General features: G+C 40.9%; 2 protein-coding genes across 5 annotated transcripts in view; one reads left to right on the top strand and one right to left on the bottom strand.

The window, feature by feature from the left end:
- Positions 1-26,765, bottom strand: part of rims4 (regulating synaptic membrane exocytosis 4) — a 127,403-nt gene that overhangs the window by 37,769 nt on the left and 62,869 nt on the right. The window contains exons 1-3 of one of the 4 annotated variants that reach the window (XM_079683318.1): positions 20,239-20,273; positions 19,598-19,681; positions 18,787-18,834 (exon numbers count right to left, since the gene is read on the bottom strand). The exons of 2 other annotated variants lie outside the window; for them this stretch is intronic. In XM_079683318.1, coding sequence (XP_079539444.1) covers positions 18,787-18,834; positions 19,598-19,681; positions 20,239-20,258 — 152 coding nt within the window. In that variant the 5' untranslated portion in view covers positions 20,259-20,273. Of the gene's footprint in view, positions 1-18,786; positions 18,835-19,597; positions 20,310-26,765 lie in introns of those variants that run through there. One more of the 4 variants, XM_079683317.1, reaches the window with a different exon arrangement.
- LOC307040466 (SCAN domain-containing protein 3-like) lies at positions 2,937-5,489 on the top strand. The gene is made up of 2 exons (XM_079683314.1): positions 2,937-4,648; positions 4,773-5,489. Exons 1-2 carry the CDS (start codon positions 3,323-3,325, stop codon positions 5,319-5,321), a joined length of 1,875 nt encoding a protein of 624 aa, XP_079539440.1. The 5' UTR covers positions 2,937-3,322; the 3' UTR covers positions 5,322-5,489.

The following is a 26,765-nucleotide window of genomic DNA, read 5'->3' as shown; positions in this document are numbered from 1 at the left end:
ACCCTCTTGGACCCCCCCAAAGCCCCTTCCCCCTCCTCCCTTCTGTCAAGCGACTTTGTTAACCACTTTGAAAAAAAAAGTGATGATATTCGCTCTTCTTTTTCTGACTCACCTTTACTCACCGCTGGGTCACCAGACCCTCCCTTCACCCACACACTACTCCTTTTCCCTTCTCTCTCCAAGTGAGGTTTTTACCCTCATTACCTCTGCCAGCCCAACCACCTGTCCTCTGGACCCTATCCCCTCAAACCTCCTTCAGACTATCGCTCCTGATATTCTACCGTTTCTCACCCATTTCATCAACACTTCTCTAACTTCTGGTCACTTTCCAAACAGTCTCAAGGAGGCAAGAGTAAACCCTCTCCTAAAGAAAACCACTCTCAACCCGTCTGATGTTATAAACTACAGGCCTGTCTCTCTCCTCCCGTTCCTGTCTAAAACACTTGAACGCGCTGTCTTTAAACAACTCTCCTGTTATCTCCATCAACAACAACCTTCTGGATCCACACCAGTCTGGTTTCAAGGCAGGTTACTCAACAGAAACTGCCCTCCTTGCTGTCTCTGAGGAACTGCACACTGCTAAAGCAGCATCCCTCTCCTCTGTCATCATCCTTTTGGACCTGTCTGCTGCATTCAACACGGTGAACCATCAGATCCTCCTTCGCACTCTCCAAGATCTTGGAGTTTCAGGCACTGCACTTTCCCTCCTGACCTCATACCTCAAAGACCGCACCTACAGGCTAACTTGGAGAGGGTCGGAGTCCGACCCTTGTCAATTAACTACAGGGATCCCTCAGGGCTCTGTTCTTGGTCCCCTCCTCTTCTCCTTGTACACAAACTCGCTCGGATCAGTCATTAGCCCGCATGGTTTTTCATACCACTGCTACGCTGACGACACCCAATTAATTCTGTCCTTTCCCTGCTCAGAGATCCAGGTCGTCGCACGCATCTCTGCTTGTCTAGCTGACATCTCTCAGTGGATGTCTGCTCACCACCTCAAGCTCAACCTTGATAAGACTGAACTGCTTTTCCTCCCGGGAAAAGATTGTCCCACTCTTGACCTAACAATCAACATCGGCACCTCTGTTGTTTCCCCGACTCAGACTGCAAGGAATCTGGGTGTGACCCTAGATAACAAACTGTCCTTCACTGCAAACATAGCTGCTACAACCCGCTGCTGCAGATACACTCTTTACAACATCAGGAGAATACGTCCCCAGCTGACCCAGAAAGCGACGCATGTTCTGGTCCAGACTCTTGTCATCTCACGCCTAGACTACTGCAACTCCCTCCTGGCTGGTCTACCTGCATGTGCCATCCGACCTCTGCAGCTCATCCAGAATGCAGCTGCTCGTCTGGTCTTCAACCTTCCTAAATTCTCCCACACCACACCGCTCCTCCGCTCCCTTTACTGGCTTCCGGTAACTGCTAGAATCCACTTCAAGACAATGGTACTTGCATACCATGCTGCGAATGGATCTGGCCCTTCCTACATCCAGGACATGGTTAAACCATACACCCCAGCGCGTGCACTCAGCTCTGCATCAGCCAAACAGCTCGCTGCACCCGCACTGCGAGGGGGACCCAAGTTTCCATCAGCAAAAACATGTGGGTTTGCTATCCTGGCTCCAAAATGGTGGAATGAGCTCCCCATTGACATCATGACAGCAGAAAGCTTACACATCTTCCGGCGCAGACTGAAAACTCATCTCTTTCGACTCCACTTCGAGCGATAGAACTATTAACAAAGCACTTATATATTAATAAAGGACTGGCTTATCTAAAGCCAGTTGAGTAGCACTTGAAATGTTTTAGCTCTATGAAACCTGATGTACTTATATGATTCTGTTTTCTTCGAGTTTGTATTTTGTTGGTCGAACGCACTTATTGTAAGTCGCTTTGGATAAAAGCGTCAGCTAAATGCAATGTAATGTAATGTAAAAGTCAGAACTGAGGTCACAAAAAATAAGCAGTCTCAGAGCCCAATATGATCAGTCCACCAGGATCAACGTTAAAACTAAATATTGTTCCAGGGCAGGCTAACCGAGGCTAACCAATGAGCACCTGCATGTGTTTATGAGAATGGCCCTGAAACCATTTCAGCCCAGATTTAAACTCCTGGCAGGACAAGCTCGAGCTCAATTCTCGCACCGAATAAAAACAAGTGAGTGATGGAATGCAATATAAGAGGGAAAGAAAGAGAAACTTTAAAACTGTTCAATTGTTATGATGTGTAAAGACTGATATTGTTCTATAATTGTCTGAAACTGTTAAGTCATGATGTGAAACGGTTAACAAAGAAAAAGTGAAACTCAAGCTGCTGCTGCACTTTATTTTATTTATCTAAAATTAAGCACTTTTAAGATGCACACATTTTCAAAAGCTATTTTATCTTATTTTGTAAAATAAATGCAGCCCGAGAGGAACATTACACATATCCACAGCATTTACTGTATATCTGTTTAGTTCAATGTTAATTGACAATAAATATTGTTGTTTATGAATTGTACTTTCTTCATTTGATTGGCAGTCAGTTGTTGATTACATGCAGATGTTGATAAAGCTACAGGCTACTTCAATATATATCACACTAATTCATAAAGCAAGTTAGAGATTTTGATTGGCAGATTTTCTCTAACGACCTCGTGGAATTTTAGAAGCAGCATTACGTTTCTGACAACACATATTTGCCATTGCAATATGTAAGTACATAAAAGAGATTTATGAGACCATGTTGCAAAATGCCAGCATTTCCAGAAGGCTACCTACAAAAAATGGAATGACTCAAACTAAATGAAATGTCTACACCAGGCATCCTCAAAGTCCGGACTCCGGTCCGGATCCGGACCGAACCACCACTGTCTCTGGACTCTGAGCAAATTATACTTTTCATATGTATTATCTGTATAATCTGTATTATCTGTATTATCTGCGAGACACAACGCCCGCCACAACGCCTGCCTTATCCGTCTGCCACAACGCAACGAGTCAAAATTATCCGCTATGTCTGCAAACAGCGCTCTGGCGACACACACACACACACACACTGTTCCACTGTGTGTGTGTGTCTGTCAACGCTTTGGTCCAATCACATTCAGCAGCCCGTCAGCGTTTTTTTCCCCCACCAACAGTCTGCGAATCAGAGGCACAGGAGGGCGGGTCTTCGCGGAATGAAAATGCGTGTGTCGTCTCTTTCAACCTGTCTGAGTCAGCGCGGGAGCTTAAAAAATAAATAAAGTCAGAGCGAGAGTTGACAGCGCATCTAGTTGCATTTAGCTAGTAGTTTCAGCTGTAGCCTAGTGTAGCTAGTAAAGCTAGAAAAATGGCATGTTCAAAGATGACCAATAAAAGAAAAGTCGACAGTGAAAACCGGCAATTCAAAGATGAGTGGACTGCAAAATATGCGTTCATCCTCCCTCCAGCGAGCACCAAACCAATGTGCCTAATATGCCAAGAAACGGTAGCTCTTGTGAAGAGTGGCAATTTGAAACGGCACTATGAAACGAAACATAATTATTTTGAGGCGACCTTCCCTCAAAATTCAGCGGTAAGAACCACAAAAATAAATGGGATGAAATCCTCATATCAAGCTGCAAGCAGGATCCTTGTAACATCTATGTCACAAGGAGAAAAGGCAACTGAGTCCTCACTCAGAGTGGCATGGGTGTTGGCTAAACACAAGAAGCCATTCTCTGATGCAGAAATAATTAAAGAATGCATGACTGAAGTGATGGAGACCATGTTTGAAGGCAAACAAAAAGAGGAAATAACAGCTAAAATTAAGCAAATCCCCCTCTCAGATTCCACAGCAACCAGAAGAACGGAAATACTGGCTGGTGATTTGATTAATCAGCTTTGTGATGGAATCAAAAATGCACAGCGCATTTCCTTAGCTGTGGATGAGTCCACTGACACCACTGACAATGCTCAGTTGCTGGTGTTTGTGAGATTTTATGATGAGGCAAAGGGGGAGTTTGTTGAAGATGTGTTGGGCCTGACGAACCTCAGTGGACACACAAGGGGGGAAGACATTTATAAAGCAGTAATGGGAATGCTGAATGAAAGAGGGATAGATCTAAAGAAAGTGGTGTCAATTGCTACTGATGGAGCTCCAGCCATGATGGGGAGAGAGAGAGGACTGGTTCAGCGCCTGAAAGATCACCACCCTGACCTGATCTCATACCACTGCATAATCCACCAGTCTGTCCTTTGTGCAAGTCTTGGAGAAGTGTACTCTGAAATCATGGCAACAGTGATGAGACTCATAAACTTTTTGAGAGCATCATCTTCACTGCAGCATCGCTTGCTGCGAACATTCCTGACAGAGGTCAATGCAACTTTTGATGATTTGCTCCTGCACAACAACATCAGGTGGCTGAGCAAAGGCAAGGTCCTGGAGCGTTTTTGGTCCATTAGGAAAGAGCTGCAAGTGTTTCTGTCAGAGCAAAAGAGTGCAAAAGCAAAACAGTTCATGGAATTCATGCAAAATGAAGAGAAGATGGAAGCTGTTGCATTTTTGGCTGATATAACATCTCATCTCAATGACCTAAATCTCAAGCTACAGGGCAAGAACAACACAGTGTGTGAGCTGATGTCAGCAGTGCGTGCTTTCCAGAGGAAACTGGAGGTTTTCAAAAGTGACCTACAGGTAAGCCTTTTTAATATTTTCTACCACACACATTTCCTGGATTCCAATGAACACCTTTTTGATACTTTATCATACCCTTTTAAGCAGTGCTCCTTATATTTTTCTTATTTATTTTTTCCTACAGGAGGGACTGCTCCACTTCCCCAAACTTTTGGAACAGACCAAAGGAGACAATCGTCCTCAGAATCATGTTGGATTCCTGGAGAAGCTGATTGAAAACTTCAAGACTCGCTTTGATGACTTCAGATTAGGAAAACAAGTCCTACTGTACATTGAAAACCCATTTCTGGTCAGAAATGTCAGAGAGTTCTCTGCAGAAGCACAACAAATCTTCCCATGGGCCAGTGCTGCTTCTCTGCAAAGTGAGTTGATTGACCTCCAGGAAAACCTTGCACTGAAAGAGGCTGACTGTGACACTCCCACCTTCTGGACAAAGATGGTCACTGCAGCTAATTTCCCTCTCCTGCATAAGATGGCACTTCACATTCTCACAATGTTTGGCTCAACCTACAGGTGTGAGTCTGCATTCTCAACAATGAACATGGTGAAGAACAAGTACCGCAGCCGACTCACCAATGAACACTTGCATCAGTGTGTCCGCCTGGCCATCACGCCTTTTGTGCCAAAGTTCAAAGTCTTGGCAACAGACCAAAGGTGCCACTTCTCTCATTAAGCAACAGTGTTTGACACAATGTACAATAGTTCTGGACTTATTTCGACTTTGATTCCTGGGATGGTTTGATTCACTTCGAGACTGTTTTTGCAATCTCGTGTTAAGAATCTTGTTACAATTGTTTAAAAGTTTGAATGACCGTATTAAACGGACCTTTGTCTTATTGAACATTTTCTTTGTGGACCTTTAAGATTTGTATTTGAGTACCCCTGATATACACGTTCCCTCACTGTCGCTCTACCATTCACAAACACACATGCACAAGCCGCACCCCTCTCTCTCTCTCTTAAAGGGACAGCGATCTCATCTCACTCTGCATGACCCTAATATCATAACATTTGTGCTCTGGAGAATCACAGAACGGACGATCGTCCTTATTATTATGCCGTTTAAACCAACTATTTAAATGTGTTTGTTAAATTCGGCATCATGTAAGTTGCGCTGACAGGTCCACACACTGCTTCCCTGCAGCGAGGCTCCCCCGCCCTCCAGCTGATAGTTGACGAGCGTCAAGCTCCTCAACCCCCCCCCCGTTGATAATTATCGATCGTTGGCACGCTGATAACATTTTTAAAATGGCACTTCATATCAAAAAGGTTGCCGACCCCTGCTATACGCCATACATTCATAATGTCAGCGGGAGGGAGGGGGGAGCATCGCTACGTAAAAGCATTAGTGCGAGGGAGAGCTGTCATCTTCCCTTTACAAGCTTCAAACATGTATTTATCGGGAGATTTTGGCAATAAAAGTTTCATATTCTGCAAAAAATTCCCTGGAAACCTCCAAAACCCTTACACAGAAAGAGGATCTCTGCACATGCTTCTTTTTATATCAGCTTTGTGTTTCAATGGTTTTGTCCTAACCTTGGAGAGCCGTATGTTTACTGCCACCCTAAAAGGACCTCAAAAATGTTAAAAATGTTAATGAAGAATTTATTGAAAAGTTAGTTGGCTGATTGTTTTATATTGGCTCAGCCAGGTTATATGGGATGCCCAGTCTACTATATATGATATGGGTCACTCATTTTACAATATTAAACTTTGTTTTCTTATCTTTAATTTGTCATCCTTATGTAGAATGCTATTACGAAACACACATTTGGTTGTTTATAGCATAAAGAACATCGGATTTAATGTGAGGTAGGGAAATAATCATTTGAGTATAAATATGTGCATATAAATATGTAATTTACAACAGCTGTACGCTGCTTGAAAAGCTTGAAAATGCACCTTGAAAATGCTTGAAAAGTGCTTGAATTTGACTTTGGAAAAGGTGTAAGAACCCTGAGTTATGTTGCAGTTGTGTTCTTTTTTTATTATTATCTAGTGCTAGGCAGTTAGCGCTGTGTTGTTAGCTGTCAAATACCTCTGTGCAGACTTATTTGACTACCGGCGATCGCAGACGGAAGTTCAAAGTTTGCTGCTCGTTTATATCGCCCAATTTTCAAAACGCGATCAAAATACCCATTCACATGTCTTGTGGCATGCCTGAACTGTCTACATACGACATTGTGCGTCACCATAGTAGGGAAACTTTCCTCCCATTATGGTCCAGATTCTTGTTGGAGAAGGGAAGAATGTACCCCAATCTGCTGCACCTAATACAAATAGTCCTAGTTTTTCCTGTCTCTACCTCTCAAGTTGAACGGCAGTTCTCAGTAATGAAGAGAATGCAGGGCGATTGGCGTTTAAGCCTGCACAATTCAACAATTGAAGATCTACTCCTCATGAAATCCCAGGGTTGTGCTCCTGCTGAATATCAAAGTGATGAAGCTGTGGCAAGATGGTGGGCAGCTGGCATCAACAAAAGGAGACCCAATATTCATCCCTATGGTCAAAGGAACCCCAAAAGTCCAAATCTCCCTGACTCGTCATCATCTCCATCTTCAAGTGACTCAGAATAAGGACGCACCTTGACGTAGGCCCACTACCACAGTCTCACAGTGAGCCAAACATGTCTGTGCTATAAGAATCCTTGGTAGTTTTAATAAAGAATTTGTTTAATTGCAATTTGGTGTCCATTGAATGCTTAATAAATATATATAAAAGTATTGTAAATGCATATACAATCGTAGTCACTTCATATCGTATGTTAAATCATTGTTTTAATTTATGGCCTTGGTGCCCTGGCTTTTGGCCTTTGTGCCCTTAAAAAATTGACAACTCAAAAGGCCAAGTGGCCTTGCCCCTAAAATGACGAAATTCCAGGCCTGGTGTGGTCCATGAGTGGTGGAAATGTGTCTGTTAGCTAAGCGTAGTCCATTGTAAATAATAATTGTTATGTTTTTTTTTTACTAAGCTGACATTAAGTACTGTTAATATCTATATAGAAAATGCAGAGTTTTTAATTTCACTGCTCTCTTAGCTGACATTTAACAAATGCAGGTACATTTTTAGCAGCTATTCATACTAAATCAGTTGTTCCTCCCCCTGGTGCCAGGACCAACAGATCCATCTTCAGGCTCAGCAGCCCTGTCCCCCCATAAGGCTGAACCTGAACCAGCTTTTCTCCCAACTGAAGGAAGTGGGCAGCATTGTGTTGAATGCCACTTAACATAGGCTATCTGAAGGGAGACTGGAATAGAAAAAATATATATATAGATCAAAACAAAAAGCTAACATCTCATTTAAATTATACATTTACAACACAGTATTTTCCCACATATTTAAGTTATATTTATTTGGATTTATGCATTCATATTAAGAATGTCCCATTCAAAAATGTTATTATTAAAAAGGCATTTACACCATAAAAGATGACTATTGAGATCTATTGTCAGGAATGTTAGTCTTATATGTATGGCCAGAGGGCAGGACCTATAAACACATGTATTACCCAATAGCATTGTGAGGCTGAACAAAAGGACCTTTTGACTATGTAAATGTAGTCTTTTAAAAAAACTAAAATATTTACTGACTTTTTTGGATAGCTTAAAGTAATGTTGTACAATTACAACCGGGGGCCTTATAGGGTTAAGGCAGGGCTCGACATTAAGGGCTGCCCGATGGCCCGGGGCCATCTAGTATTTAGCACGGGGAATGAAGCCTCACCTGCTGGTTGCCCGATCGGGCAATCTATTATGTCAGCAGCTCGCGGATCCAGTAATGAGTGACCCGACAGTAAAACTAAACATATCTATAACTAGTTTAGGTAGTTTGAGAGGTAATTAAAATAGCTACGTGTGATATTCTAACCTGAAGTGTGTGTTTTGTCCGCTCACCGCTGCATGTGATCATGCAGTGCTGCGTGTCGACTCGTCAGCAGCAGCTGATCTCTCTCTCCCGTCAGATTCGACTTTACTCGCGTTTATGTCCATATTGATCAGATCTAGCTAGTTCTAGCTAATGATAGGACTACCTGCTTATTAAAAGACACCTAAACAATAAGTGTCGCTATGCAACTGGGTGAGGCCACAAAGTATAGCGCAGCATTATGCATTTGTTTACATGCCCACCGGAACCCCGAGGCATTACCAACAGATCAACGCACAATCAACACATACAGGACATCTCTTTCTCCACATTAAGTGTTAGACATTAGAATTTACTATTCTTGTCTGTCACATACTCTTCTTGTCTGTAACATAAGTGGCGCAACTGAAGCGGTATTTTGCTAAAGGGAAATTATTGTGACCGAAGAGATTTAGATTTGCCGGCCAACGGGAACTCTGACGTCGCCATTTTGTATGCTTCGCGGATGCGCTCGGCTCCTCTCGACTGCCGCTCGGGTCTTCTCGGTTAGCTTCCGGATGAGGAGGCATTCGTTCGACCAACTTACAGTAGATAACATAACAAACATTTTTAACAGGGGCCATAATAGTGTAAATAATGTTTGTTTTGGCAGTTACAACTGAATGTAATGTTTTCTACTTTTTTACATCTGATGAAGGCATTTGCCTTCATCAGATGGAAAGTGTCTTGACCAACAACTTAAGTATTTCTTATAGCTATGCAGGGTATGCAAGCGAGCAAACACAAACAAGAACAAACAAACAAGTGAAATGAAGAATAACATTGAAATTGTACAATATAATATTGTGCTGGTTCATCTTATAATTCAGTCTATAGAATGCACCAGACAGCATCTAAGACCTGCAAAAATCTAAATGTTCTAGGGGGAGGCCCCCCAAACCCTTCGTGGCATTTCGTCCGCACGCATTTTTCATGGCAATCTCTATTGGGCTCAGGGCCATCTGTAAATTAGCTTAGATGGCCCACAGGGCCATCTCCCAAAATCCTTAATGTCATGCACTGGTTAAGGGCTATTGTTTATTGTTATTTACTTTAAGATGTTTATTCTTAACCAATAATTTAATTAATAACTCTTATTTAAATGATCAATCAATGTTTATTTATATAGCCCAATATCACAAATGTTACATGATGTGTGTGTGTCTCTGTATTCCTGATGATACACTGAGAGCAGAGGTTGCGTTAACCGAATATTTTCCGTCTATGACGGATTTTTTTTACCAATGACGGACAAATCTGAAAGCAGTCCGTCATTTTCACAGATTAGAACAAACTCGGAACAGCGTCAAAGTTTCCCCGCAGCGAGGCTCCGGTGTTATGCCATGTTATGCATGCCCTCCAAAAAGGAAATTATACTGTTTCCAAACCTAACTTTGTCGTACAAATCATTGAAATGTCTGTGAGTTTTGGCTTTACGCGGTGCACGCTCCAGCGAGGTGCAGCAAGCAGCCATGCATAACACGGCGCATGAGAACTGTCTCCCCCCCCCCCCCCGGTAAACAGTTCACGAGCATGCTTCCCCCCCCCTCGTCAGAGTTGTGTAAGGGCCGACGGGTAATTCTGGATTTTGACAGAAATGTTAGGATCCTGTCCGTCAAAATGAAGGGCAGCGAAAAAGTCTAGCGCAACCTCTGACTGAGAGAATGAGCTCATAGTGCTGCTGATCACCATAAGCTAAACAGTCTGTATATTGCATTACAGTTGTATAATGTAAGCTTTGTTGATACTTTGCCTGCGGGAATACGAAAAAAATAGTTAGATATACTGAATATTATTTGATCTATTCCACCACTAGCTTAATCCCAAATAATGTAGAGGTGTGTTGTAGGTTCCTTAACCCCTTATTTTCTAGTGAGATGTATTTTTACGTTCATATAATAGTGATTTCAATGCCACCCCAAAATGATCACTGGTTCCATCCTGGCCACCCCACTGAAAATGTCCTGGCTCCGACACTGCCTTGTGCTGTGTGTCATTCAATCTCAACATGGATAAAAGTACAATAAGCATTCTTCAGGTGTAGGTAGATTCTCTATTCTGACATTATAGCCCATATGTGCGACTATCGGTCCGATATTGTACAAAATAAAAATAAATAAATAAAAATATATTTTATTTCTATTCTCAAAATAATTTTCCGGGCCAAATATTATTGCTGGCGGGCCACCAATGGCCCGCGTGGGCCGCCTATTGCCTACCCATGATGTAAACTATAAGTCTTTTTTATTTGTTTTAACACATATTTTTGTTTGCAGTTCTCTTTGCTTCTTTCTCAATAGAGAACCGCAGTGACGCGTCCTAAAACCCGGAAGTAAACTTCTTCCGGTTCCTTCGTCAAAAACCAATGCAATTTTTCCATAGGATTTTGGAAAATAGCTCGAAATAAGGTCTGTGGTTGACACATTTAAGAGAGGGATCACGTTTTGTTCAGTCGGATAATCTCCACATGTCAACCCTACTTTTATAATTTTTGAATCATAAATCTAGTCGCATGAAGCAAAATGCTAACATTATGCTATAAACGAACTACAAGCCAGTACAGCAGCAGGGTCGCACGACTTCAACGTCATGCCAACTTAAGATGGTTTCAACTGACTTGCACTGAAACTGCACTTTGAACACTTTAAATATATTAACATTTTAAACTGTATACCCCTGTTATCTAGGTCCTTTTTGTTTTGTTTAATGTATTCCACGTTTATCTAGGCCCTTTTTGTTTTGTTTTATGTATACATGTCACACTGTGGGAAACGATATTTCGATATTTCTGGATGAATAACACATGTAGAATATTTGACAATAAAGCTGACTTGGACTTTCGCGCGCTTGCATATTTTAACAAAGCTTTTCATTTTAGCCACACTGAATTTAACTAGAAGTCATGGCTATGTCAATTAACAGTCTGATATCGTTTTAAAAAGATGACAAGAAGAGAGAACCACTACAAGTCAGGACACGTGAAACAGTGCAGCCTAGATGAAGGTGTGCTTACCGGTGTTGTCAGGGCTATCATGAGGAACAAGGTTTATAGTGTCGGTGAGTAGTGATAGCAAGAGTACCGTTAACCTAGAGTTAATTTATTCACATTAGTGACATTAATTCCCATCAACAAATCCATTTTATGTGTCACATGAAATCTTTATTACAAATATTAAACACCGGAAAACACAGAAATATCCATGAAATAAACATACAGTAGGCTATAAAGAATTAAAGGGATAATTGGGAAGGCTAACAAATGTAAATATATTTAAAATAATAAAACAATCCCCCGACCACAGGTATCTACAGGAGAAGAGGGAATTCTCTCCACAAAATGTGAATGCCCATGTGGAGAATGGAAATGCAGTCATGCGGCTGCATTAGCCATCTTTGCCATCCACAATTTCAGCTGCACTGACACCCCCTGTCAGTGGAAGAAGCCAAAGGCAGCTAAACGTACGCATTCAGTGGAGGAGCTATTTCCTCCAACCAATAACTAATTTAACCCGCTGACAAGAGAGCCCACCTCCGAAGATCGTGACTGGCTTAGGGACAGACTCGGGGGCAGGTTCTCAGGAATTTCTCGGCTTCTCTCCCCCGAGCCAGAAGAGGAACACTACAGCTTGGAAACACTTACTGTTCCTGAAATTATCAAATCTGTTGGGCATCAGGCAATTGTGGCAAGCATGGCATTGTCTGAGGAGCAACAGAGCAATTAAGGTGGCTACCACTGGTCAGCGAACCAACCCATACTGGCATTTGTTCAGGAAAGGAAGGTTGACTGCCAGCAACTTTAGAGCTGTCCTGAGGTCAAAGCGTGTGACTGCTTCCCTTATTGCCAGGGTGCTAGGGCAACAACAGGCCCTTGATGGTGTTTTCTCTGTACAGTGGGGGACTATGAATGAATGTGAGGGCGTCAGGGCATTCACCACTGCAACCCAGATGCAGGTCCATGAGTCAGGTTTGTGGCTCTCCCAATCAGGATTCAAAGTAAGGTACAAATAAACACAATCACACGAAGCCTGGTTAGTGTTGCCTGACTTTATAAAGCAGGGGTGGGGAACCTCCGGCCCCCGGGCCGTATACGGCCCGCGAGACCATTTGGTGCGGCCCTCGAGGTAATTTATAAACACACGCAAGAAAGAAAAAAAAGAAAAAAATCTAGAACGCAAAAAAATTAAACAAGTGAGTGCCTGTTTTTCCTGGCCAAGGTCAGGGTCCTTGAACACAACACGAGCCTAACGTGTCATCACGTGGTATTTGTCTCATCTGACAGGGGTGTAGTTCTGACGGAGAGCACCAGAACGCCTCTCCGGGCCGGGACTTCAGAAATGTGAGTACCCATAAGGAGCCGTACGCATGCCACAGTTTTTGCGTGGCTGTGTCTTTAGTTGAAAGCCCAGTGGCGATCTGTTCATCTGTCATACTGATCATACAGTCAATAACTTTGTTGTTATTAGTATCTGGTTAGCTAGCTATGCTAACGAATATAAGAAGCTTTTTCTACAACCAGTGAGGTAAAGGCACATCTTTATATGATCATTATAGTTATATAAAATAAGAGAATAAAGTAAACAGGTATACAATTCTATATGACAGTAAAAAAAAGTTATTAATAAACAAGAATACAGTTTGAAAGGGGAGTGATTTGTAAAATATCCATAAAGAAAAATAAATCTGTTTATAGCTCTGTTTCAAATGGATGTTGAGAGATATATCCAGAGATCTCTTAATGTTGCTCTCAAAGTGCATCAGATTGGTGCTTTTAACTTCAACATTTAAAAAAAAATCTTCCCAGGGGAGCATGCCCCCGGACCCCCCTAGAGGAGGGTTATGGCTAGAAAGGATCCGTCTTGTGTAAATATGACGTCACGTTCTCGTTGTAACTCTCGTTGGACCGGCTCGGAAACACATCTACAGCAGTAACATGCAACATACACATTAATGCAGCAGCAATATTAATAGAGAAACATCAGACATAATAGTAAAACACTGAAAGGGAACATTTTATTGCACCAGGAGCTATCTTGGGATTTTTACTGTGACAACGTTGACTTGCCTTTGAATAAAAAATAAACCATAGTGTTGGTGATCTACAGTGTTTTCATTCTTCTTTGAACAGCAAGACCGCTAACACCCTATTTCAACAATCACATTCCCTGTCATTGACATTATTAATAGATAGTTTAGCTTCTCACCATCATTTGCTGTGGCCCACTGATATTAACGATCGTAACTGAAAGGCTCCCTGCAAAAAGTAAACATTCAGCCACGTGACTTGCAAACTCTCGCGAGAGTTTTACATAAGACGGATCCTTTCTACAGGGTGTCCGCAGGGTCTTAAAAAGTATTAAAAGTTGATAAATCAATTTAGCGAAAATTAAGGCTATTAAAAAGTATTAAACGGCATTTTCCAAGGTATTAAGAAGGTCCACAGCAACGACAACATGAAACACCCTTTAATTTACTGAAACGACATGTCGGGAAACCCCCCAATAGTCTAGGACCTGGGTTAGATATGTATGCACTTAATTTAGGAGAGAATATCTCAACTGTTCTAGACTAATATGACCCCACTGAACAACTTGGGATGTGTGCCAAAATCTCTATCCGGGACGAAAAGCCCCAAAATTACCACGCCCTTTTTTTAAAGACCACGCCCCTTTTCATCCGAAGTGCTACTTCCGATATAGCTGTATCTTCTAAACCGTTTGAGCTACAGATTTTCTGAAGTGCTCAAAATGTTCAGAATGGCCATATCTAGGGGGAGGGGGTATTAGAAATTTCTAATTTGATATTTCACGAGGACATTCGGTCCACTTATTACCATACAACTACCCAAGTACTGGAAATTGAGTTATCCTCTCATGAATTATGTGCATACATGCCTATCTTAACTTAGGTCTTCCACTAATTAATATAACCATTGAATTATAAACTAACAAGACTGCTTTTGAGGCCCTCAAAATGTTCATATTTTACTAGAAATGGCTAAAAAACGTTAATAGGTCAACTTACATACAACTACCTATACACACTGGAATGGCCATTATATTTATTAATTTAAACTTTCTGGACTTAGAGCAAAGTTAGAACATTTGTGTCATGTAGAGAGCTTAAATAAATTACCCAACAGCCAACAATACTTATTTAACACCACATTAGTACTGTTTATGTGTCACGTAAACCAGGGTGAGGAACATGAAGAGTAAGACAACAGAGTCCAGGTCCCCGTATGAGGATGATGAGCAGTGCTCATTCAGTGATAGGGTTTTTACAACAATCACCTCCCTTGCATTTGCAGTACTTGCAACACTTGATCCCAGCTACCCTGCAGGGACACCCATTCTTGCGAGCACACTTGCCACATGTGCAGGGATCTGGCAGGCCTTCGGGTTTTGAGATCACAAACTCAGGGACTAATGAACTACCCAATCTTACAAAACCATAATTCTCGGCATTCATAATCGAGGTGGCGTCTCTAAATGGGGCTTGGACCCACAGCTGCTGTTGGTGATACCCTCTATGGATATGTTTTCTTGCATTAGTTGATGTGCAAGTGGTTCTCTCGAAGTCCATCTTGAGGGCATTGCTATCAAATGCAGCGAGTCGCAGGTCGTCAAATGTCTTCAGGTATGTTGATGGTTTGAGACACTTGACCAAGAATGTCTCTGCCAGCTGTATTGCATTTTCTGTTAGCTGTGGACTGTCGAAATTCAGGATCAGAGAGGAATTTTCTGGTTTGCGGACAGCATTCAGGGCTGCAAGTTTAGTTGATATCTTGCTGGTTGTATCGCACCCAGTCAGCGCATGGAGTGCTGGGAGACACTTTGTGAGCTCGTCTCCCAGCGCTAAGCAGATATCATGGAGTGGTAATATTGATCTTCTCACTCCTGAGTTGCGGACGAGCCAGAGCTCTTTGAGACCAAGATCTCTCCAATTGACTGTAATGTGGTATAACAGGCACACAAAGACATCTGTGTCACCTGATGACAGCGTAATGGATGTAGGTCCTGACCGGTGGCTTAGAATGTCCTGCACATGGAACATCATCCTGTCGTCAGCTTCCTCGTGTATGCAGTTGAGCCGAGGGAATGGAGAAGCACACCCAGCTGACACCGTCCATGCCTGTGCTGATATACCAAGGTATAGAGGTTTGGTACCTTGGTAATTGGTGGTGAGCCACTCAACATAGAATGCCTGGAAAGCAGTTTTGCTGATGGAAGACGACCAGAAGTTCTCTAACACCACTGGGACATTTTGGTTCGGTGATATCACATCAAGGACAACCATTTCCTTTGACTTCCCTCTTCTCTCCCTCTCTCCATTCTTGATGCTATCCTCTCTGTAAGTGTCGAAAACGATGTGGATCTCATCACAGTTGTGTCCAGCTTTGGTGACCATAGATGTCAAGGCAATAGCAAAGTCATGGAATGTTTTGACGGGCTGATCAAGCTTCTTTAAGGGGACCTTTCTCACCAAGGCCATGAAGTCGATAATGATGGCGTGGGTTTGTGGGGATGTTTCTGGACCTTTTTTATCTATTAGTGGGCACAACTTCAGCAGCTCAGTCCCAAGTTGTGATTTGGCACTCTTCCTCAAGTAACCATCTTTGTCAACCAAGAAGAACGCAGAGTTGGTGATCTCATGCTGGAGTAGCTCCTCAACAGTGAAACCCCAGTGACACTCATACTCAATAAACATGAGAGCTTTGTTTGTCTCATCTTTGATGTCTACTTTGGGAGCCAAATTCAAGGTGGTCTTAGGGGACGTAAACTTGATTTTGCTAATAGTTGAGTGTATCGATATCGACCTATTTCTGAGTCGCTCATCGATAAATTTAGCACAAGCAGCGCTGCCCTCCTTCATACAGCACAACAACTTGTCTATGTCTACGTTGGTCACAATTCCTCCAGTGAGAATATTCTTCAGCGCTACCTGGTCTTGTAGAGGACTGCATACCTTCAGGAGATACTCTGCTATGTCTTGCACCATCCCAACTATCTTAGTTGCAGTACTCGGATTGAAGTCGTGGTGAAGTGAGAGATCTCCTTCTACATCATCCTTCATCTTCAGGAGGTCAACGTACTGGTCTTTCTTATGCTTGATGATACCCCACAGAGCTACTGCTTCCTACAAGGCGGCCCCATTCATAGCGCGCCGTAAAATGCTGCTTATTATTTTAAGTTTCGTTGCCTTACTCCGCTCTGTGGAAAAGAGAGGCAGGCACCGTTTATTAAATATTATTATATTATTATACAGAGAACAGAGTCGTTATCAATTTGTTTTAAAGCTCAATAAATAACAAAGAAGACCTCTGGCCGGCACTTTTCTAATTTTGTACGGAGGATTTAAACTTTAAAGGACATGTTGACCGGCGGAACATTTTTTTTTACGGAAACTCTGCCACACGGTCCCCTCGTTCCTTGGAAGAGGCGATGAGGTGGGTGTTTTTGATCTGCTGTGGACTACCGGAGAGATATACAGCAGGAGAACACGCCGTCCACCGCGGAGAATAAACAGAAGGGCAACCATGGCAACCATGCTCCGGGGTCTTCTTCGCTGCTTTTGGTGTATTTCGGGCAGCAGCAGCGCCACTTACAGGCCTGGCATATGTACTACATCGTTTCCAGCATTTACAGCGGTCTAGTGTGAACGGACACGTTAATGAATCGAATGCGTGTGAATGGAAGCCTTTTTTGCGCTTGCGTATGGGGTTTACCGTATGCGTCCTCGTGGGGCCGGGGTCTAAGCCAAACTATATCCGGTCACAGAGATCTGCTATTTTAAAGTAAAGTCAACACATATCGACCCTAAATGTAGTCTATATTAAGAACGAGAAAAGTCATAACATATATATCCTTTTTTGTAAACATATGACAAATGTGTGAGGGTGATGACGTCAGAGCATCGTCCTATGTGCCAGGGCTTAGCCCCGGACAGCCCCAGCCCAATTTAACCCCTGGGTATTTGAGAGGGAGCTCCTATATGGCATTAACCCGCTGAAGCTCACCAAAGTTTAACATATTTCATAGTTCAAAGTTTTATCAATTGTTTTGTTTATTGGTCAAATACTGGTTTCTAATGGTTTCTGAGGAGTTTTACTGGAATGAAAGAGCACAGAGTCTACAGAAGCAAAAAAGCAGCATACTGCATTAAACCTGACCTTCATAGAGAGGTTGAAGTTCATGTGGAGAGGAGGCTTCAGTAGTCTGTCTGCACTCTGTTTAGTTTTGCTATCTTACAATCAACATCGTAAATGTGAGGTAAAGTGTGTTGCCAATGTAACCGGCTAGAACTCAAAGTTGCGATGAGGTCTTAAAATGTATGGAAAGGGTCTTAAAAAAGTTCTTAAAAGGTATTAAATTTGACTTCAGGATTCCTGCATATACCCTGTTCTAGCCATAACCCTAGAGGAGGTGAGGTCCACCCCCTACTTAAATCATGTGCACATGGATAGGAAACTAAATACATTTGCACACATCTTGTGTCCATATCTTTCTGTTTTGGTGGCCATGCCACACCGTGCACGTGCATGCATACCCGAGTCATGGTAAGATATCTGGATTCAGAGGTTGCTTTTTCTTTGCACAGCATGAAAGAAATGCCAAATGAATGGGCTGTGATTTTAGTATTTTTAAGCAGAGGTCAATCATTTGTACGGCCCTCGGAGGATGTTGAAAAAATTGAAATGGCCCTTGAGAGGAAAAAGGTTCCCCACCCCTGTTATAAAGTGTGTTTTTTTTTTATAAGTGTGTGGTTGCCTTCTAGTCACTTTGCTCAGCGCGACTGCTTGTAGGCAGGCATGACGAGAATCTTCAGTCGACCCATGTTCAGGGGAGGTGGGTTTAGTTTCCTGCACGCCTCGACGTAAGAGAGATGTAAGCAACGCCGCCTCTTAGCTCCGAAGCTCTTGGTTCTAGACCGACAATTTTTTGGAGCTGGAAGTGAACCGGATTCCGGAGCTAAGAGGCGGCGCCACTGCGGTGTGAACAGGAAAAGCCAGTACTTTTCAGGTTCTAGCTCCGAGCCAGCGCTGAAAACGCGTTGGTGTGAAAGGGGCATTAGTGAAGCATTGCAAATCAAGGGTTTCTGTGTCAGTAAGGAAGGAGAAACATTCAGCCTGCGTGAGGAACATCCTTACTGGCACCAAGTGCAAGGTCAGCTTCACCTCACTGCAAGGAAGAAGAAATAAAAAAATTGTGAATCGTTTTTAATTTACATTTACTCGCCTTTGCAATGTTGTGGTTGTTAGAGTGTTAGGTTTCCTGTCAGCTCGTCTGTTGGGAAGATATAAAATATTAGTTTCATGGAAGTCACACCGTCACATATACTGTAAGAGCATTAAGACATACAGTACATAGGCTAAAACAAAACATCTAAAGATATAACCTTGCACTTTGATAAGTCTCAACATTGTCACTATTTTGACATTTTTATTGATAAAAATTGAACTAAAGAAATAAATGGTAGATTAATCCATATTGAAAATAGGTGTCAGCTGTTACACTAATTATAATAGTTATATTTCTTAATTAATTAAGATAAGATATTACTGTATTGATCCCAATTTGGGAAATGTTTGTGTTGCAGCAGCATAACAAGAAAAACAAAATATAAGTTAATAGACATATATATATATATACATACATACATACATACATACATACAAATATATATATATACAAAAGTATGTGAGGGATGGGATATTAAATTGAATATAAATGTAAAATGTACATGTGATTTTACATCCAAGAGAAGCTATGGAGCAGAGAGTTCTCTGCCAGCCAGAGGTGATTTGTTATTAGTTCAATATGTCAAACTGATTTCCCCGACTGCAATCTTTAGTTACATGGTGAAACGTTATGCTGCTTGTACTAATTAGACTTATCATATAAACCACATATGTTTTAATAGGATTTATTCATTATCTTTACTTATGTTGCGTTTTTTTCAGCAACGCCATCTCTAAAATGGCGATACAGTCACTACCCATCATTTACATTTCACCGTGACATGGACAAAAATGTAACGTCAGCTTACCTCATGACACGAATCCAGACTCTCCTTTGGAAAACATTGGCCGGGAAACGATAGAACAAGCACGTTTCATGCGAAGACCTGTGGCTGCAACCCGGAGCAAAGCAACAAACCATTGTGTAGCTAACTTGTAGCGCTAGCTTTAGCTCACGAAACAAACTGCCGAGTAAAATTGAAGACACTGGTAATTAATTATTCTATAATTTGTAAAACTACGCTGTTAAAAACGACAATTTCTAAAATACAGATTCTAATGGTCAGATATAGATATACAGATACTAAAGATACTACAGATAGGCAGGTACTTGCTTTCAAGCAGAACACGGGGGAAAACCATAGGGGAAAACAAACTTAGTGGGAGTGTTTACGTGTTCGCCGTAATGACGTACAACGGCCTTGACAATTTCTGTAGTCCTATTCAGCCACTCGGTAACAACCATCGTTTTTCAGACACGTAAACTCTTCAAAAATCACCAGTGGGGTCACTGCTGATGTATTTAATGTCGTAGAACAAAACGTGATTTATCTCTTAAATTTGTGTCAACCACAGACCTTATTTCGAGCTATTTTTCAAAACCCTATGGAAAAAATGCACTGCTTTTTGATGTAGGAACCGACCGGAAGTGTTAAAAATGCTAACTTACTTCCAGGTTTTAGGACGCATCGCTGCGGTTCTCTATGATCATACTTTTGCTCTCGCTGCATCTCTCTCATTTGTGCTCCTTCACTTTTTGTTTTCGATTCTGACACAAACCTCCCAGGTGGGCGGGACTTTTAGGGGTGCGTCCCCATTGGCTACTCAGTTTTTGAGTGACAGCCCAGTACTCCAGCGATTGTACATTGCAGGCAGCTGCGGTGCTGTAGCTGAGCGTGGACAGAACACTCCCAGAAGAACCAGCATTTCAATTATTATAATACCACAGCGTTTCTCAAAGTGTGGGGCGCGCCCCACTAGTGGGGCGCAGAGATGTGATAGGTGGGTCGCGAAATACAAAATTAAAAAAATGTTTTTTTTTTTCACACTGGTGGAATATCAAAACAACGGCCCGCCCGGGGTGCAAAATGCATCAATGAAAGCGACCCTCTACCACACAAAACAACACCTGTAAATAACCCAATTTGTGTTCTTTGAAATTGAAAAGGATATTGCATTGTGTTTGTTACTTTCGTTGCAGTTGTATGTCTTAAGTGTAATTTGGCATGCTTTTATTTTGAAGGTGAGTTTACGCTGTTGACAGTTGTTGTTGTTGCTATGGAAACAAGAAACGTTTCACAGCGGGCGGAACTTGTCATAAAGTCTGCGATAATAAAGCCCACCCATTTAGAGGGAAGATATGATTGGTCAATTGTACTGTCATTTGACATTACTCTCTCGTTCAGTTACTATAGCTGCCCCCTTTGTGAATTCATAGCTGGACGTCCAACAGCTCCTGTCTTCACCTCACAGAGACGAGCTTCTTTCATTTAACCCTTCAAATTCAAACAAAAACTGAATAGGCAGATTCAACAGATTTATTTCTTTGGACATTTTATTTTAAATACAATTTAATCAAGTTATTTTTGGTAAAATTAATGACAAATATTACTAAAAACATATTTAAAAAATATATATAAAGAAAAATATAATTTGTTTTAATGTTTTTAAATATTATTTTGTAGAATATCTTAGGCCCTCAGAGACAGGCTCGCCACTGGTAAAAATCTCTCATACACACATGTGAAACGCTCTCACAGACACACACAACAGCGTTGCAGTCGGCAAGAAAAGCAATGTGGAGCGAGAGAGAGAGAGCGAGAGAGCAAGAGAGAGAGCAAACCTTTATCTATTTAATAAAGTTGTAAAAAATAAAGTAAGAAATCATTCCAATGTGTACTATAGGATAGTAAAAAGTTTAAAAGGGGAGGGATTAGTAAAATATGCATAAATAAAAAGAAAGAATGCTAACTAGGTAACATAAGATAAGAATAAACAAGTTTAAATGATTTGTTGTGATCATATTCTAAAGATGTTTGGATTATTGAAAAGTATACAGCTCCCTTTCATCTGAGTGTTGAGAGCTGTATCCATAAATTCAGGTTGTGCTCAAAGTAGGGCTGCTCGATTATGGCAAAAATCATAATCTCGATTATTTGGGTCAATAATTGATAACACGATTATTAAAAACGATTAACCATTTACTTTGAAAACATCCATTTATTGAAGAAAATAATTTGAAAAGTATGTTTTTAACAGTTGATTACCCTGAACTTTAAGTATAATTCAACTGAAAAACTTATTTAAAAAAAAAAAAAAATCGTTTTATTTCAATTATGTTGTTTTCATAACCGTTGCAAGCCAAAATCGTAATTGCGAATAAAATACGATGAATTGAGCAGCCCTAGCTCAAAGTGCACCAGAAAATAATTAAATTGCATACATTTTATTTTAGTAAACACTGAAAACGGGTCTCACAGACTCAAACAGCACACAAAGGTTAAAGGTAGCATATAATATTGTTAAAATGTGCTAAATATATACACTGCAAAAAAACAAAAAAGAGGAGTAAAAGTAGCTCACGACTTGTTTTATCTTTTGAAAGTAGCTCTCATCCTAAAAAAGGTTGGAGACCCTTGTTATAGAACGATACATTTGACCATTTTAAGCTTGGCCTACCATTTTATTGGAGCGATGAGGAACAGGTGGGGCTTGAAAAGGCCCACCTGTTCAAAGTGGGGAATGACAGAAAAAGTTTGAGAATCACTGTAATACTACAAGTGAAAATATATGTAAGTATTGATCATTTGTGTTGTTTGTGCTGTACTATACGGTCTGTTTCTTTATTGTGTTAAGTGAGAAGTAAAGAAAAGCTGTGCTATGAAAGTTAGCTTTTGCTAGCTTTAGATCCATAACAATGCAAGCTAGCAGTGAGTGAGCGTTCAGACACACTCAAACGGACTCGTTTGCCTGACTCTCTACCAACAGGCTTTCATGATTCTGTTTAGATATGCAAGTATAAGCCATGATAGCTTATTTTATTAACACGTTAATTTGATATGAAAATCAATGGAGGCTGAGTTAACTTTGTAGGAAAACCCACCGTCCATGATGCCCCTGAGCTGTGTTTTATTTGTTCACTTCATATTTTTCATTTCCTAAAATATTTATTTTCCTCTCATATTAACCATGTTGATCATTGAGACAGCGTGGTGTCCAGAGTCTTATCCCGTTTCCCCACTTCCTCTGAGGGGACAGCATTAGATCCTAGGAGGGGGGGCACTAAGAAAGACCTGCACCATCTTCATCCACGCTGGGCGTTGTTGTTATCACTGGCTCAGTGTCATTTCCTTTGACTAAATGTCTACATATAGCCTACATGTAATAGATGTTATTATTATCCACCTTTTTGATTTATGTCCTTTTATTCAAAACATTCTTTGAGACTTCATCTTCTGGTTAAAATACTGTGTATCACCTTTAGCTTGAAAATACATAGATGTGTTTTTTTAATCTATAAAATAAATAAATAGACAGACAGACAGACACTTTATCAATCCCAAATTGGGAAATTATTTAACAGCAGCAGTGTGTTCAGGTATTAAAATATTTAAAGTTGGAATAAAGTATAAACTACACAACACAAGTATAATGCACAGCAATCCATAAGATAAGTCCGATATGTTCATGAAACTTCTAAGGAGGAGACACCGACACTAATGTGGCTGAGTGGACTCCGGAGTTTACTGCATGAGTTGCACTGTATGATCTGCGAGCTGTCACTCAAAAACTGAGTAGCCAATGGGGACGCACCCCTGAAAGTCCCGCCCACCTGGGACGTTTGTGTCAAAATCGAAAACAAAAAATGAGGGAGCACAAACGAGAAGAGCTGCAGCGAGAGCAAAAGTCTGATCATTGAGAAAGAAGCAAAGAGAACTGCAATCAAAAATCTAATTTAAAACAAAGAAAAAAGACTTATAGTTTACATGATTACACAAATGATTTGTTTGCAACTTATAGTTTTATTTTTGAAATTAAATGTATTTTGCTTGTTTTTTTTCTCTCTTAAACTCTTAGTTTTGCTTGATTCTGAGAAAGTGTTGCTTTCTCTTTATGAAACAAAACTAATCCCATAGCTTTGGTTTATAGAGATGAGCGGTGGGTCATGATCCTCATGATTCATCCAGAAAACATTTATAACATTGCAGTAGCGAACATGACATTATTTAAAAAGAACTGCTCTAATGCTAAGAATTGGACTTATGGCCATTTGCTTTATAAAGTTTGAGTTACATCCTTTTTGCATGTCATGTATCGTTTTTGTTACAATATTTCAATAAAGTTGCATCAAGTCTCAAGGATTAGGGTTAGGATGCTCAAGGATGCTTCTTACTTCTTTTGCTCTAATATAATAAGATATCATAGGTAGTAAGCCATCTCTTCAAGATGAGAATAGTAACAATGATTAATCATGTTTTAATTCTCACTCCTCACTCCTCTCCTACTTGTTCAAAAGAGGACTATTAATTATGTCTGTCCTTGGAACTTAATATATTGTCAAAGTTAGACCAAAGCGGAAAACCTGGCCCGAACAAGATGCAAGTTTTAGCAGGCTTTAGTTTTCACAAGCAGGGAAACTAATGACCTACATCGTCAGTAAACATTTAGCTGACTTGACAGTTGTGTTAACTAACAACGTTTTCTCATGTGGCAATGAAAAACATAATCTGGGTGTCCTTATGTTTCTTTCAAAGCATATTTGAAGTTGCAAATTACAAATATACAAATCTAATGCATAAGAGAGAGGGTTGCAACTGTGATGGGACAGAATAATTAATTGGAACAAAGAATGGGGGATCTCCATAAGGTAAACTAAACAGGCTCAATGCGAAAACACAGAGTACACTTTCCCTTCCTGCTGCACTTTCTCAATCTTTCGCTCTTTTTGCATCTGACTCATAGCATAACTTTTCTGTCAAACCGTTAATAGAGGTTTCGTTAAAACAAACTAGCTATAATTCAGCTGACATACAGAGGGTTACTTAAAAAATATATTCCGTTACAATAATTACCTGTAAAAGAAAATGTAATCAGTAACCTAATCTAAGTATCTAAATATAAAAGTAACGTAACCTGATTTGTTTTAGTTACTTATTGTCACTTCAATATCACAGAAAGTGCTCTATTTAGTTTAATACATACAGTTGAACTCACACACACGCTATTATGAACATATAGGTTTAATTACATAAAGAACAAGTGAACCAAAGAAAGACCATAAAGCAGATACAGGCAGTAGAATATATAGATTCAAACTTAAAGTATTAGCTTACAGAACAGTGTATCTTTCAGAGAAGAGATCACATCTGATCCTTTTACAACAAACAATATATGCTCCTTTTAGTTTTCTAGTTTGTAATCCTTATATAAATTCACAATTTTTAGAAATGTAACAGTAATCTGATTACTTCTTTTTTTATGTAACTGTTATGGAATACATTACAAAAAAAATGTTATCCCGTTACATGTTATCCATTACTCCCCAAGCATGCTGACACTTCTTTTGGATTACAAGCTATACAAAATATTCATGCTTGACTTTTTATTGCCAGAACGACAATGTAGCAATTGTGCATTACAATAAAGCCTTCCAAGTATGAAGGAAAATAAATATGCACATTAATGCCCTTAATAACGCTCTCGCTGAGTCTCTACCTCTCCTCTTGCTCCTCTGGGTGTCTTTAAACCTTTCCGCCTCCATCAGTCTGCCTCGTACCGTTATGTAACTTCAGATATCCAAGCTAGCCATGTTGGCACTGATCTGCTGTGTGTGTGTGTGTGTGTGTGTGTGTGTGTGTGTGTGTGTGTGTGTGTGTGTGTGTGTGTGTGTGTGTGTGTGTGTGTGTGTGTGTGTGTGTGTGTGTGTGTGTGTGTGTGTGTGTGTTGTGTGTGTGTTCAGTAGTATTACACTAACATATCTGATGTCATTTTCCACTGGGCTTTAAAGTAGAGTCTCTTCCTGTGTGTGCCATCACCCCAGCTAATAGCTCATATTATATGTAAAGCAAATACCTACGACCAGGAGAACTTAGGGAGAAAATACAATTACATTTTCAAGTGTGGAACATCTAAACACTCCAAAATAATTCTGTAAAATGAATGGGAATTTGTTCTGTAAATGTAAAGGAAAAAGAAGATACCTAAGAGGAAAAAACAAAAAGCCGGACAAACACAAAATAAGTAGTACAAATCACACCACCTTGATTCTGTTCCTTGTACCTTATTCATTTTTTACTGGGTTGTTCCAACAAAGTCATACAAAGGCACATCTGTTCTCATCACAACAACAGTCCTTACAAAATTATTAACAAGGCAGTAACTCTCCAGTATAATTAAAGGACACCTATCATGTTATATTTAAATGATATATTGTAGGGCCATACCTATATAAGGTATATTTATACGTTTCTGTTTTCAAAATACCAAACAGATCATGCATTTTAGTCATGCCTCATTTTGCTCTATTTGCTGTTGTCCAGCCCTGTTTTGGCAGGGGGCTGATTCTGTGAGCTGCAGCTGACAACGCCCCCCTGCAGGAGAGGGGAGCGTGCTCTGATCAAGTCAGAAGAGGGGGAGAAAATAGATCTCCGTCCTCCGTGTTTTATTATTATATATAGAGTCGTTATTCATTTGTTTTAAAGCTCAATAAATAACAAAGAAAACCTTTGACCGGCACTTTTCTAATTTTGTCCGGAAGATTTAAACTTTAACGGACATCAACTGAAACTCTGCCGCACGGTCCCCTCATTCCTTGGAAGAGGCGGAGAGGTGGGTGTTTGTCATCTGCTGGTGGACTAACCAGAGAGAATTACAGTGCTTGCCTCGACGGGGAGGGATTGCATTGAATTACAGCAGCGGGAGAAAACGTTTGAAGGGCAGAAGGGCAACCATGCGCGGGAAGTCTTCTTTGCTGCTTTTGTGGCAGACTACAGCGCCACTTACAGGCCTGGCATATGTACTATAGCGTCTCCAGTGCTTTCGAGCGGCAATGGCCGGCCGTGGCCCAACCCCACATTCCCCTGATAGGTGGAGAGTTGGCCCAATAGCCGTAGCGCCACGGTCCTGACGTCAGGACAGTGTTCAAATCTGGATCAGTCTGTATCAGATCCGTTGCAGCCCTGTTTTTAGAGATTTGGG

The sequence above is a fragment of the Notothenia rossii genome (genome assembly GCF_949606895.1).
Source record: "Notothenia rossii genome assembly, chromosome: 5".
Taxonomy (NCBI): domain Eukaryota; kingdom Metazoa; phylum Chordata; class Actinopteri; order Perciformes; family Nototheniidae; genus Notothenia; species Notothenia rossii.
This window is presented reverse-complemented; position numbering and strand designations above follow the sequence as displayed.